General features: G+C 46.7%; 1 protein-coding gene across 2 annotated transcripts; it reads left to right on the top strand.

The window, feature by feature from the left end:
• Positions 1–7,291: 7,291 nt before the first annotated feature.
• Positions 7,292–11,449, top strand: erp27 (endoplasmic reticulum protein 27). Of its 2 annotated transcripts, none has more exons than XM_084440863.1 (7): positions 7,292–7,437; positions 8,008–8,096; positions 9,796–9,933; positions 10,079–10,198; positions 10,599–10,724; positions 10,892–11,089; positions 11,317–11,449. In XM_084440863.1, exons 1-7 carry the CDS (start codon positions 7,380–7,382, stop codon positions 11,356–11,358), a joined length of 771 nt encoding a protein of 256 aa, XP_084296989.1. In that variant the 5' UTR covers positions 7,292–7,379; the 3' UTR covers positions 11,359–11,449. The 2 variants fall into 2 exon arrangements, with proteins under 2 accessions (XP_084296989.1, XP_084296990.1); XM_084440864.1 differs by having other exon boundaries at positions 8,011–8,096.
• Positions 11,450–11,866: the final 417 nt, after the last annotated feature.

Below are 11,866 nucleotides of genomic sequence, written 5' to 3' on the forward strand. Positions count from 1 at the left end.
TATTAAGAAAAGTAAAAAATAAAATAGAACAGGATGGAACATATATGGTAAAGGAGAAATAGAAAATAAGAAACAGTAAAAAAATTAAATCCACTATCACTCCCCTGCACGTGCCAATCTGAATCCTGCTTCCTTGCCCTCCCTCTTTCCCTGCCTCCCTTTCCACCTCCTCAACTCTTCAACTCTCTCTTTTTAATCCCCTCCTCCCCTTACTCCCTCAAAGATGATAATCCCCACAGATTAGGTCAAATCCCTGCCCTGTAATTCTGCGTTAAGACCCTGTTACCTAAACAGCACCCATTTAGCACCCTCTGGGCTAAAATAGCATGTTCTCAGTATTCACTCTCAACAAGATTAGACTTGGTTTAAACTGTCCAACGAGCAACAAAAATACCACCTAATGTACCTGTTACCTAAGTGCCCTGTTCAACTCAGACCAAAATGTTACAGCATTTCACTCTCCCATGAAATGAAATTAGGAGATTACCCTCAAAACCTTTTGCTAACCGCTAACATACCAGTATCCCATTCTATCCTATTCAGACCACTCTGGACTTTACATTCAATCATACAGCAAGGAGAATACAGACTAAAGTCATTCTGTGAAACCACCCTGCTCATTGCTTTAACTGCTGTGAATACACAGATTCTTGACCGTTCTGACTGAGCACACCAAGGTAGGCTACATCAAGGAAGGATCGGATTTTGCTATTAAGCCAACAGTCAACCTGTGCCATTCGAATGTGTGTGTGTGTGTGTGTGTGTTGTGAAAGTTCTGTATGTGCATATGCTATTATATTAGAGCTAGTCTAGGCAAACCAATCCTATTCACCATCCTTTTCACAATTTGAAAATGAATGTAATATTGCCCAACTGCTGTCTTTTTGTAGCCACTAAATCTGTATTCCCTTCAAGTCTTCAGTGCAATTCCATCGTCTGTTTCCAAGTGCCCTCAAGGAAAGACATCACAAGCTCTTATACAAAGTCTCACTGCTTCTCCTCCTGCTGATCCAGTATCCATCTGCTTTCATCTCCTACAGCGCAAACCCAAGTGCTACAATAATCATTTTCAAGCAAAGGTTGGAGGTCTAGTACTATCCAAAGGATTTCAACATCAAGGCTAACACAAGCACGTACACTCATTCAAGTACATTCAATTTCAATTTCATCTCAGTGAGTGCTCTCCACAGGTTAGACTAGCTAGCAGTCTTCTCTTTAAGTAGCCTACCCGACTCAAAAGGATCTCAGTAGATATCCAAAGTACTGAAGCTCAGTAGTGGCCCAAGTGGCAGTTAATTCAAAGGTAAGTGTTCCAGGCAAGGAGAAGCCGGATGCTCATCTCACCTGTGTTCGCGTTAGCGAGGAGGTCTTGCGGTTTAATGTCCTTCGGCCCGAGAGCAGAGATGCGAAGCAAAGATGAGTCTTAGGCTCGTTATTTTCTTTCGTCTTGTTTCTCTTCTCCTCAGTCTGTCCGACCGCCTCTTTTATACTTCTCTCCCTAATCCCCGTCAACGTTGGGGTTATAATCCCGCTAAGGGATCAAAAGATTGCACGGAGAGGGTGTATTTTAAGGTAGACTTATGCCAGAGTTAGCCTTGCATGTGTTTATGTGCACATTGATGCAAAACATGTGCCATGTACAGTAGAAGATGTTCCCACAGCATCAGGATAAGTTTGTCATGGGTGTCATGTCATGTTGAGGTCTCCCTAATTAGAAGCTCTCTAATTAGAAGAATAATCTTAGAATGTTGCTAGTGTTGATAGAGGGCAGACTTTATATTCAATCTGACAATTATACAGTCATCCGTATACTCATAGACGGATTATGAAATGATGGGCCCCTGGGCACAGACACGGAAAGCCCCCCCCCCCCATTTCATTTATCGCCTTGTTGAATTTGCCCAATGAGACGGCATCCAAATGCAATTTGAAGATAATTAGAGAAATCTCACAATAAAAGCAGCTTTACCAGCTCGGTTTTGACTCGAGGGACCTAGTGGGGAGGACTTGCTTTTTGGATTTCTCAACTATGGGCCCAAAACAGTTGAAGGACCCATATTGCATGGAGTACTCAGCCCCTCTAAAGTACTACAGATAAACACTCATTTAAAAAGTATCATGATGGTTTCTTTCTTGTGACTTGTTATTGACATGAATGACTAAGCCCTTTGACTAGAAAGGGCCCCCTGAGGGTAGGCCTGTTCGGTAATATGTCTTTGCGTTTACTATGCATGTACATTTGATTTAGTGTCAGAAAGAAAATCATTCCTTTGTGAGTCAGGACTTTGTGAGTGGAGGTTCTAAAAATGTTCATAAACTTTTGTTTGGGAAAAAAATACAACAACATTGAAACATTAAATTCATAATCTGTTTAGCAATCCATAGACTTGTTCTATGTTATGTTGTGCCGTGAGCTATTAGATACACTGGATTTCCCCAAGGGGATTAATAAAGTATCTATCTATCTATCTATCTATCTATCTATCTATCCATCTATCCATCTATCCATCTATCCACCTATCCATCTATCCATCTATCTATCTAGACTAATATATTCTCGCCCATCCCTTTAAAATTCCTCATACCACAGTTTGGTTTCTCAAAAGAAATCTGAAAACCAGATAGCTGAAAAATGTGACAGAGAACAATACTGTTATATCATTATAGAAATGACAGAGAACAATACTGTTATATCATTATAGAAATGACAGAGTCCAGTATTTTGGTTCTTAAGTAGGGCATGGCTATTTTTCAGTTTTTACAGATTATGAACTTGTAAATTGTAAGCATTCAAATGATGTGCCATGCACTGAAATCTGCAAATATTTGAAGAAGATATGCTTCTGTGAATATTGGTTCACCTGAAATCACTAAGCAGAGAAAAAGTGCCTCAAAGATTCAGAGCTGTTCACACTTCTCACAGTCAGGTAATGGGTGGGAACAATAGCTTGCCTACTTTGTTAACAAAATATGACTATTTAGTGATCCTAAAACTGTTTATTATTGGGTGGGTTCTTCAATACTTAAAAAATGAGGGTTTTGGAGCGCTAGCTAGAGGCATAAGGACCAAAACAGCAGACTGTGTCCAACGTTGTTTACCGTCTTATTCTCAACCTACAAAACAACAAAGCAAGTCAACAAACGTGACCCTTTGCTCCAAGACGTCAGAGGAAAGCCTGGACCCAGGTGAGAACACTACAGGTGGGAAGTCACAGGCGCAGGTCTGGCTGGAGGCCAGAACTACTTGTCCCAGGCTGCCCTCAGCCCTGACATAACAGTGGGAGCATCGTCCGCACTGTACATGCTTCTGGCTTAGCAGGTCTCTAACAGGATTGGGTCTGTGACATCGCACCAGTGTCTGTGAGAATGTACAGGCGTGTGTGTTGTGTTTTTCTCTCTCTCAGACACACCCCATTAACCCTGGTTAAAGTTAGCGCTAGCACAGTTATTTAAAGTGGGACAGCTAAATAAAGGAGTACAAGAAACACACTAGACCCATATTCCGCTTCTTAAACCCATTAGCTAATGACAAAGATAGATGAAATCCAGGGAAACAACCACGTCATCATGCAAGTCTGCACTGTGTCTCTTTTGAACGTAACAAAGGGCGTACTGCAGGGATTGATTCTTGGCCCAGTTTTATTCCCTCTGTATATGAACTCTTTGACATGTACATTCTATATGATTAACGGTCCCCCCAGCGGTCCCCCCCCAGCGGGAGTTATTTCTGCACGCAATCTCTGAGTGACTGTTACAGAATTTGATTGTTACTGCAGTAATTTTACCTGCTTTCAATGTAGAAGTTGCAATTATACAAATTAATGTAAGCACAAAAAACACTAAATATTTATTATGTTTATGATCAGTCCTTCAAATCAGTTTTTTAATTTATTTTATTTTTTGTATTTTATTTATCAACCAGGTTTATTTGCTCACTTGAAAAGGTACCTGAACTTCTCTTGTCCCTGTTTTGAGAACAGCCCCCCCCCCCCACACACACCTCTCTCTTTCTCTCTCCTTCTCTTACCCCCCACACACCTCTCTCTCCTTCTCTTACCCTCCACCCCCCCACACACACACCTCTCTCCCTCTCATTCTTTTACCCCCCACACCCCACACACACCTCTCTCTCTCCTTCTCTTACCCTCCACCCCCCCACACACACACCTCTCTCCCTCTCCTTCTTTTACCCCCCACACACACCTCTCTCCTTCTCTTACCCTCCACCCCCCCACACACACACCTCTCTCCCTCTCCTTCTTTTACCCCCCACACCCCACACACACCTCTCTCTCTCCTTCTCTTACCCTCCACACACCTCTCTCTCTCGCACTCCTTCTCTTACCCTCCACCCCCCCACACACACACCTCTCTCCCTCTCCTTCTTTTACCCCCCACACACACCTCTCTCCTTCTCTTACCCTCCACCCCCCCACACACACACCTCTCTCTCTCCTTCTCTTACCCTCCACCCCCCCACACACACACCTCTCTCCCTCTCCTTCTTTTACCCCCCACACACACCTCTCTCTCCTTCTCTTACCCCCCACACCCCTCTCTCTCTCTCCTTCTCTTACCCTCCACCCCCCCACACGCACACACACACATCTCACACTCTCTCTATTCCTCTCCTTCTTTTACCCCCCACACCCCACACACACATCTCTCTCTCCTTCTCTTACCCCCACACACAGACACTGTGGATGTTTTTGGCGGAATTTCTGTGACAAGTTTTTACAGCGCGTGTTTAAAACACCCGAGCTCTTTTACAGCACAGGCTCACATGCAATTAGCGTCTCGACTCAGCTACGACTCAGCGAGATGTCGTCCAGCGACGGACTGTGGTTTTGGAGGAAAGCTAAGATGCACTAGACTGTGAAATTATGTCTGGGCTGGGAAGGGTAGAGATCACTCATGTTGAGAGAGAGAGAGAGAGAGAGAGAGAGAGAGAGAGAGAGAGAGAGAGAGGCAGAGAGAGAGAGATAGACAGAGTTGTTGGTTGAATCACTCATGTTGACAGAAAGAGAGAGAGTGAGAGAGTTGTTGGTTGAATCACTCATGTTGACAGAGAGAGAGAGAGAGAGGCAGAGAGCCAGAGTGAGAGAGAGTTGTTGGTTGAATCACTCATTGACAGAGAGAGACAGAGAGAGAGAGCCAGAGAGAGTTGTTGGTTGAATCACTCATTGACAGAGAGAGAGACAGAGAGAGAGAGCCAGAGAGAGTTGTTGGTTGAATCACTCATTGACAGACAGAGAGAGAGAGTTACATAATAGAATAGAACAGAATACTGTAGAAGATGGGTTCATGTTTATCATGCTTAGCTTGGGGCTAAAGGTCATGGTGATCGACAGACGGTCAGAGGGATATGATGGGCGTGTGGTCAACATGGTTTGATCACAGATCACGCGAGGAAGCCACGTAGGCATCTCACACACACACACCTCCTTACGGAGACGAGTCTGTTTGAAACCACACCAGTTTTGGGGGCTGATCAGCTCTTTAAAAGAGTCTTATGGGCTTACTTACCGCCACAGAGCACAGACGCTAATACTCTGAGAGGGAGATGACTCACTCACACATGGACAGGCCGGCTTGGCAAACACAGGTAGACTTCAGGTGTCCATCTGCCCAGCCCACTTCTTATTCAACTCCAGAAGCAGAACCTACTTTAGGAACACCTTTAGCTGTCTTTCCATTGTCGGGCTGAACGGTTCTGAGCACGCAAGGTAACGGTTCCGAGGGTCTTTCCAAGAACAACGGTTCTCAGGAGTCCGGGGCAGAACGGAGCTTAACTAAACTAGCTAGCAACCGTTCGGCTCGACAGTGGAAAGACAGCTTTTGTTGCTAGCCTACTTGCTGCCATAACTTGCTGTTTATAAACAAACAACAACTAGGCCTATGGACACCGACTAAATACTGTACATCTGCTATCACTCCAGCTTAGCCCATCCAATCAACGTATCTGCTTCAACTTATCTCAAGTCTTGATACACGTTGGAGCAATCAGTAATTGGCCATTTAGTCCATTATATACCCGTCTCCCCCCAGTGGACATGTTGTGTATGGCAAGTCCTGTCTGAATGATAGTTTGGTTTGGCTATTGTTTGCAAGCTAGCTACTACTATTGGGTGGATAATAGAATGCACTAATGTTGGGCAAGACTGAGCAATGGAAACATAATTGTAGAGTAGGCTGGTGCCAGGTAATAGTTCAGTGTTTGTATCAGGGAAGCCTCACTAATTTTGGGCAAAGCTGCAGCTCCTTGCGGCTGATGAGCAGGATAATTCAAAGTAGGTAGCTGGAACGCTGGGGGCGGGGCTATTTTCGTAGCAGGATTTCTATTGGCTGGCAGTATTTTACGTTAAAACTAGTGCTAAATATGAATGCTGTCAGGCCGACGGTGTCCGAGGAAAGTACGGAAATTGTGTAATTGTTTTTTTTCTCACTTTGACACTACATACTATAGGCTACCATTCCTTTCTTCATCATAACCTTTGACATTGTCGCTCACAACAAACGGTTACATAAAAGCCTTGCTTGTCTGTGGCCAATACTAAAATAGCAGGTTGTTGAGACACTGACAGCTCATCGTGGCACGAGACCTGTTGTCCCAGTCGACCCATGGAAACTGGAAAGATGAGAAGTCTTTATTAATTCCTGGGGGGTGGATTCGGGTGTCACAGCAGCAGAGTGACAGAACAGAAGAGCTAGACAATCAAGTGAAATACACACATAGTGTCATAGTTTACATAATAAGACTGGGACATTTCACGGTGTAGTGAGGCTAGAATTCCACAGGAGGGCGTTTCATATCCAAACTACAGTATATTCACTGTATTATACACAGCATTGGTTTGAGGGCCTTAACAGCAGTTTACAGCAAATGAGGGTAAATCAACACTGAAAATTGTAATTTTTTGAATGGATCATCTAAAATCGTCTTAATTTTGTGATTGTCATATCAATGAAGTATATTAAAATCTTAAGTAGTGCTGTGCGTAGGCCTATTGTATGTCTATTAATAATTTGATTTCATAATTTGATCATCTGAAGTAGGCTACACACACACACACACACACACACACACACACACACACAAACACACACCCCACTAGTATGAACTGACACAGTGACACGTAGTCCAACACTCGCTCGCCCCCCAACTTATCATCAGCACCTGTCTGGTTCTCAGGCCCCCACCAATCAGAGCGCAGAGAAACGGCCATGTGGCAGCACCAGACTAACAGAGATGGACAGGGACACACACACACTCACACACTCAAGACAGACAGGGATCAATTCTGCTCCGTCATCTACACCACGTCTCTGTCCGTCCGTCTGTCTGTCTTCGACGGCCCTGTCAATAAAGTTAGAGAAAGATGCTGTTCTCTTTGCTTCTCCCTCTCCTGGTCTCCTCTGCCATCGCGGAAGAGAAAGGTAAGAACTATTTAATAATGTCTCGTCACCTCAGTGGTTTCCATCATGGAATATGTGGTCTCTATATCACCTCTTTTCAAGTCTAATCAAATCAAATCAAACTTTATTTGTATAGCGCATTTCATACACAGAGGCAACACAATGCGCTTTACAGAGAGCAATAGGGTGGTGTTCATAGGTCCCACCCCTACATATTCCAGAGGGAAGCAAAAAAAAACAGTTTCACACTTTAAGTCTAGTTGGTTCATATAAAAGCCTTTCTAAAGACATGTAGGTGGATGGCTAATTTCCTGTCTAGTCTTAACTGGCTGTCTGGCAGACCAATGATGTGCACCTATGAATGTGTCCCAGATCATTTCTGTTTCTGGAGACGTGGGCCGAGTCTCGAGAGTCTTTCCTTGACTCCTCACCTCCTCCTTTGTCTCATATGAACTTCACCTTGATTTCGTTTGAGACGGAGGCAAGGAATCAAGGAGATACTTTGGATACTGTAACCCCCCCCACCCCCACTATTTTCTGATATCCCCTTCCCCCTCTCTCTCTCTCTCTCTCTCTCTCTCTCTCTGCCAGCAGCCGGCGTCCTCCCCAGGCTGAGTGACATCACCGCAGCCGAGGCCTTCATCGACTCGGCGGAGGTCGTGGTCATCGGGTTCTTCGAGGTCAGTCAGGAAACAGGCGTAGGAAAGAAAGAGAAGGAGGGAAGAGAAGGAGAGAGAGGGAGGTGGGGGGGGGGGGGGGCTACAAACGCGTACAGTGGGCCGGGGACAACACAATACGAACCCACGGCAACCGTTAGCACGTAGCTACATTATTGTGCTACCGCACCGATGTGGCTCGCCAGATACTTTCGAGGAGAATTAGACAAGAATTCAGTTACCGGGGAAAGATAGCATTCTTAAACAGCAGCGCTATCGTGTACGAGCGTAGGTGGACGAAGCCCTCGTCTGCACCGCCGCCGAGCTTTTGGGGGAAGACTACTTCCTGCGGTCGCACGCTTGGCCCCGGGAAGGGAGCTTCCTGTGGGACGGTGTGGCAGCGAGCCTTCTGGCTTATCTCCGCGGTGCGGGGGACGATGGCGGGCCCGGGCTGGACAGGAAACGGGGACGGCTCTGAGGGATTGTGGGATTGGCACGGCGGAGGTGGTTGTAAACACATGTAAATAGAGAGAGGTTGACTGGAGGAGAGAGAGAGAGAGAGAGGGAGAGGGGGAGAGAGAGAGAGGGAGAGAGGGAGAGAGAGAGAGAGAGAGAGAGAGAAAGAGAGAGAGAAAGAGAGAGAGAGAGAGAGAGAGAGAGAGAGAGAGCATGTGAGGTTGAAAGGTTGAACTGAAATGTTGAGGACAATGTCACCAAAACACTGCTTCAGTGAGTCATCAGGAAGGAACTCACTTATTAAGGCTTCAGAGACAAAAACATATATCAAAGACACTAGCGCTAGTGTGTACTCGTGTCAGCATATGTTTTCAACTAGAAATGGTTCTCAGAGAGCACACACCTCCGCCCATGAATGCATTTCGTGGCTCTGTGAGCACGTACGTGTGCAAGCAGGACATGTTTGGTATTGCTGCGTTCGTTAGGTCAAGAGCTTTATGCCAGTCCAAACTGCATGTCTTTGTGACATTCCACATCGAGATATGGCCTTTTTAACCCCCCCCCCCCCCATTGCCCATCGGGCTCCTGGTACCCCCCTCGGGTCACAGGCAGCGGGGGGCGGTACAGGGCACTTCGGACTCCAAAATGTAATGGGGTCTACGTCGGCCCATTTTCATAAAAATCGGTCAGGTATTTTTTGCGTAATCATTCGGGGAAATAAACGGGCGGAGCTCCCCCACTTATGGGTGGAGGCAGAGAGCTGCGTGCCTGGCTGGTTTAAGAGCTCCTGAGCCCAAGTCCAGAAAATGAATGGGGGTGAATGGACAGCCATGTCTGCATGTAGCACATACAACACATAATAGCACATATCCACTAGACTAGCTTGGCTTCTCCATCCTGATCACGTGATCTCACATTCTGTTTCTCTATCATGGATAGAGGTCATGTGATCAGGGTGGCGAAGCCAGGCTGGTGGATATGTGCTTATTTTAAGTGCAAAAAAAACTTTTTATACCCAAGGGGGGGGGGGAGTCATGCCATCTCGGAGAAAAGGCTTTCATCGGTCGGTAAGTTCACTTCGGTGAGTAACGGAAATATATTATCTGTAGATACTGAAGAGCAGACTGAATGAAAAAAAGATAATGGAGGAATGAATGGGACTTGACAGGGCGTAGATTCGCCTCACTAACACAACCCTCCAATCTCTCTTTCAACTCCCCATCTCTCTCTCTCTCTCTCTCTCTCGTTCTCTTTATCTGTCTCTCAGGGAGAGGAGAGTTATGGCTATAAGGAGTTTGTGGCGGCGGCGAAGGAGGTGAAGCCCATTCCCGTGGCGGTTTGCGGCGAGAAGGAGGTGTGGGCCAACCTCAGCATCGTGTCAGACACCATCACCATATTCCGGAAGGTAGTCAGCCGCACGCTACACCATAGCTGTCACACTCAACATCCTGGAAGATGTACACCATGCATGAACTAAAACAACACGACAGCTACTGACCCAAAGTGTGCATGTGGCGTATGCTGCTGTGTGTGTGTGTGTGTGTGTGTAGGTAGATAATCACCAGGAGAACTTGCAGCTCTCTGAAGCGAAGAAGAAGCTGGAGACCGACGGTCTGGTTCGCTTCATCACCATCAACGAGCTTCGCTACATCACCGAATACAACCAAGTGGTGGGTACCGACACCCCCCCCCCCCCCCCTCTCCATCCACACAGCGCCTGGCTCACAAACTATTTGCGAATAACTGTCAAATACCGTGGAGTGCACTTGAAACCAACTGAATAGGCCTAGAAGGGCAAAACTCTGAGGTAAATCAAATATATCTCAAATACTTTCAAGCGTTTGATCGATGTATTTGACACCAGGTCTGATCTAAACACTACTGCTGCTGAGCCTGGGATAATATAATACCCCTTACTGAAGCATCACTTTGTTATGGTGCACAAATGGACTACACCTCCCCTCAGGTCACAATGTCAAAGGTCACGACAAGACCATGTCTCTGTCTTTGCTGATCAGGCTGTCTGTCTGTCTCCCTCTCTGCCCCCCCCCCCCCCCCCCCCACACTCAGACAGCGGTGGGCTTGTTCAACTCTGAGGTGAAGGTGCACCTCCTCCTCTTCATCAACAGGGGGAGTGACGACTACGCCGTGCTCAAGGACCGCCTAGGGGCCCTGGCCCCGGAGTTCACCGGCAAGGTGAGAGTTTGGTTGCTTTGAATCACTCTTGTCAGAATGTTCGCTGGAGTCAAAATGTTTTGAATCACTCCGAATCCCAAGTGGAATCCCGTTGTAACTGACTCTCAAAATCTGTCTCACCCGTTGAATTATTCTCAGATTCTTTCTCGTTGTTGAATCTGTCGCAGTTCCTGTTTGTGTTGATCAACGGGGCGGAGAAGTCCAACGAACGCTCGCTGGGATACTTTGGCCTGAAGTCACATGACCTGCCCCGGGTCGGCATCTATGACGGCGAGTCGGACATGAAGTGGCTCATGCCCGAGGGGGAGATCTCTACTGAGCGCGTGCGGGAGTTCTGCCAGTCCTTCCTACAGGGGGATCTAAAGGTGAGAGGTCGATGGAGGAGTTAAGGTCACCATGGTGACGTTATTTACGGATTGCTGTTCCTAGGTTCTATTAATACATCCATGCAAGGAACTCTGAAAAAGTCAGTCAGGAAAAACTCCTGGCTAATATTTCTTCTGACCGATAAATAACTTTTGTACTGTATAGTGTAACGTAAAACTGTATCCCTCAAGTAGTCAAGTCTCTTCTTCTCTTTCTTGTTTTCCAGGGAGTGAAGCAAGCAGGACTGGAATCTAAAACTGAACTGTAGAGGTGGCATAATGTGTTTGATGTTCGCTTGAAATGAAATTAACTTTTAAATTGGATGAAGAGATAACTGTAAATAAAACAGCGGTACCTTTCATGTCTGACTTTAGTGCGTTTGTTTTCTCTGTGTCTGCGTTACGCGTGTTAAAGCGAGTGTGTCCGTCTGCGGCCGGCGAGCTGACCGCAGATCGCTGGCTGCCGGCCGTCGTGATGTTGGCGTTGTTTGTTAGCCAGCCCACTGATCCGATGGTCAGCACCACAACTGACTGGCCACAGAAAACTGACAGAGAGCAGAGAGAGGAGGAGGAGGAGACGGGGGAGGAGACGGGGGGGGGGGGGGGGTAGAGAGAGGAGGAGGAGGAGACGGGGTGGGGGGGGAGCAGAGAGAGGAGGAGGAGGAGACGGGGGGGGGGGGGTAGAGAGAGAGAGGAGGAGGAGGAGACGGGGGGGGTAGAGAGAGGAGGAGGAGACGGAGGGGGGGGGGGGGGAGAGAGGAGGAGGAGGAGACGGGG

This window comes from Borostomias antarcticus, assembly GCF_949987555.1.
Source record: "Borostomias antarcticus genome assembly, chromosome: 7".
In the NCBI taxonomy this organism is placed as follows: Eukaryota; Metazoa; Chordata; class Actinopteri; order Stomiiformes; family Stomiidae; genus Borostomias; species Borostomias antarcticus.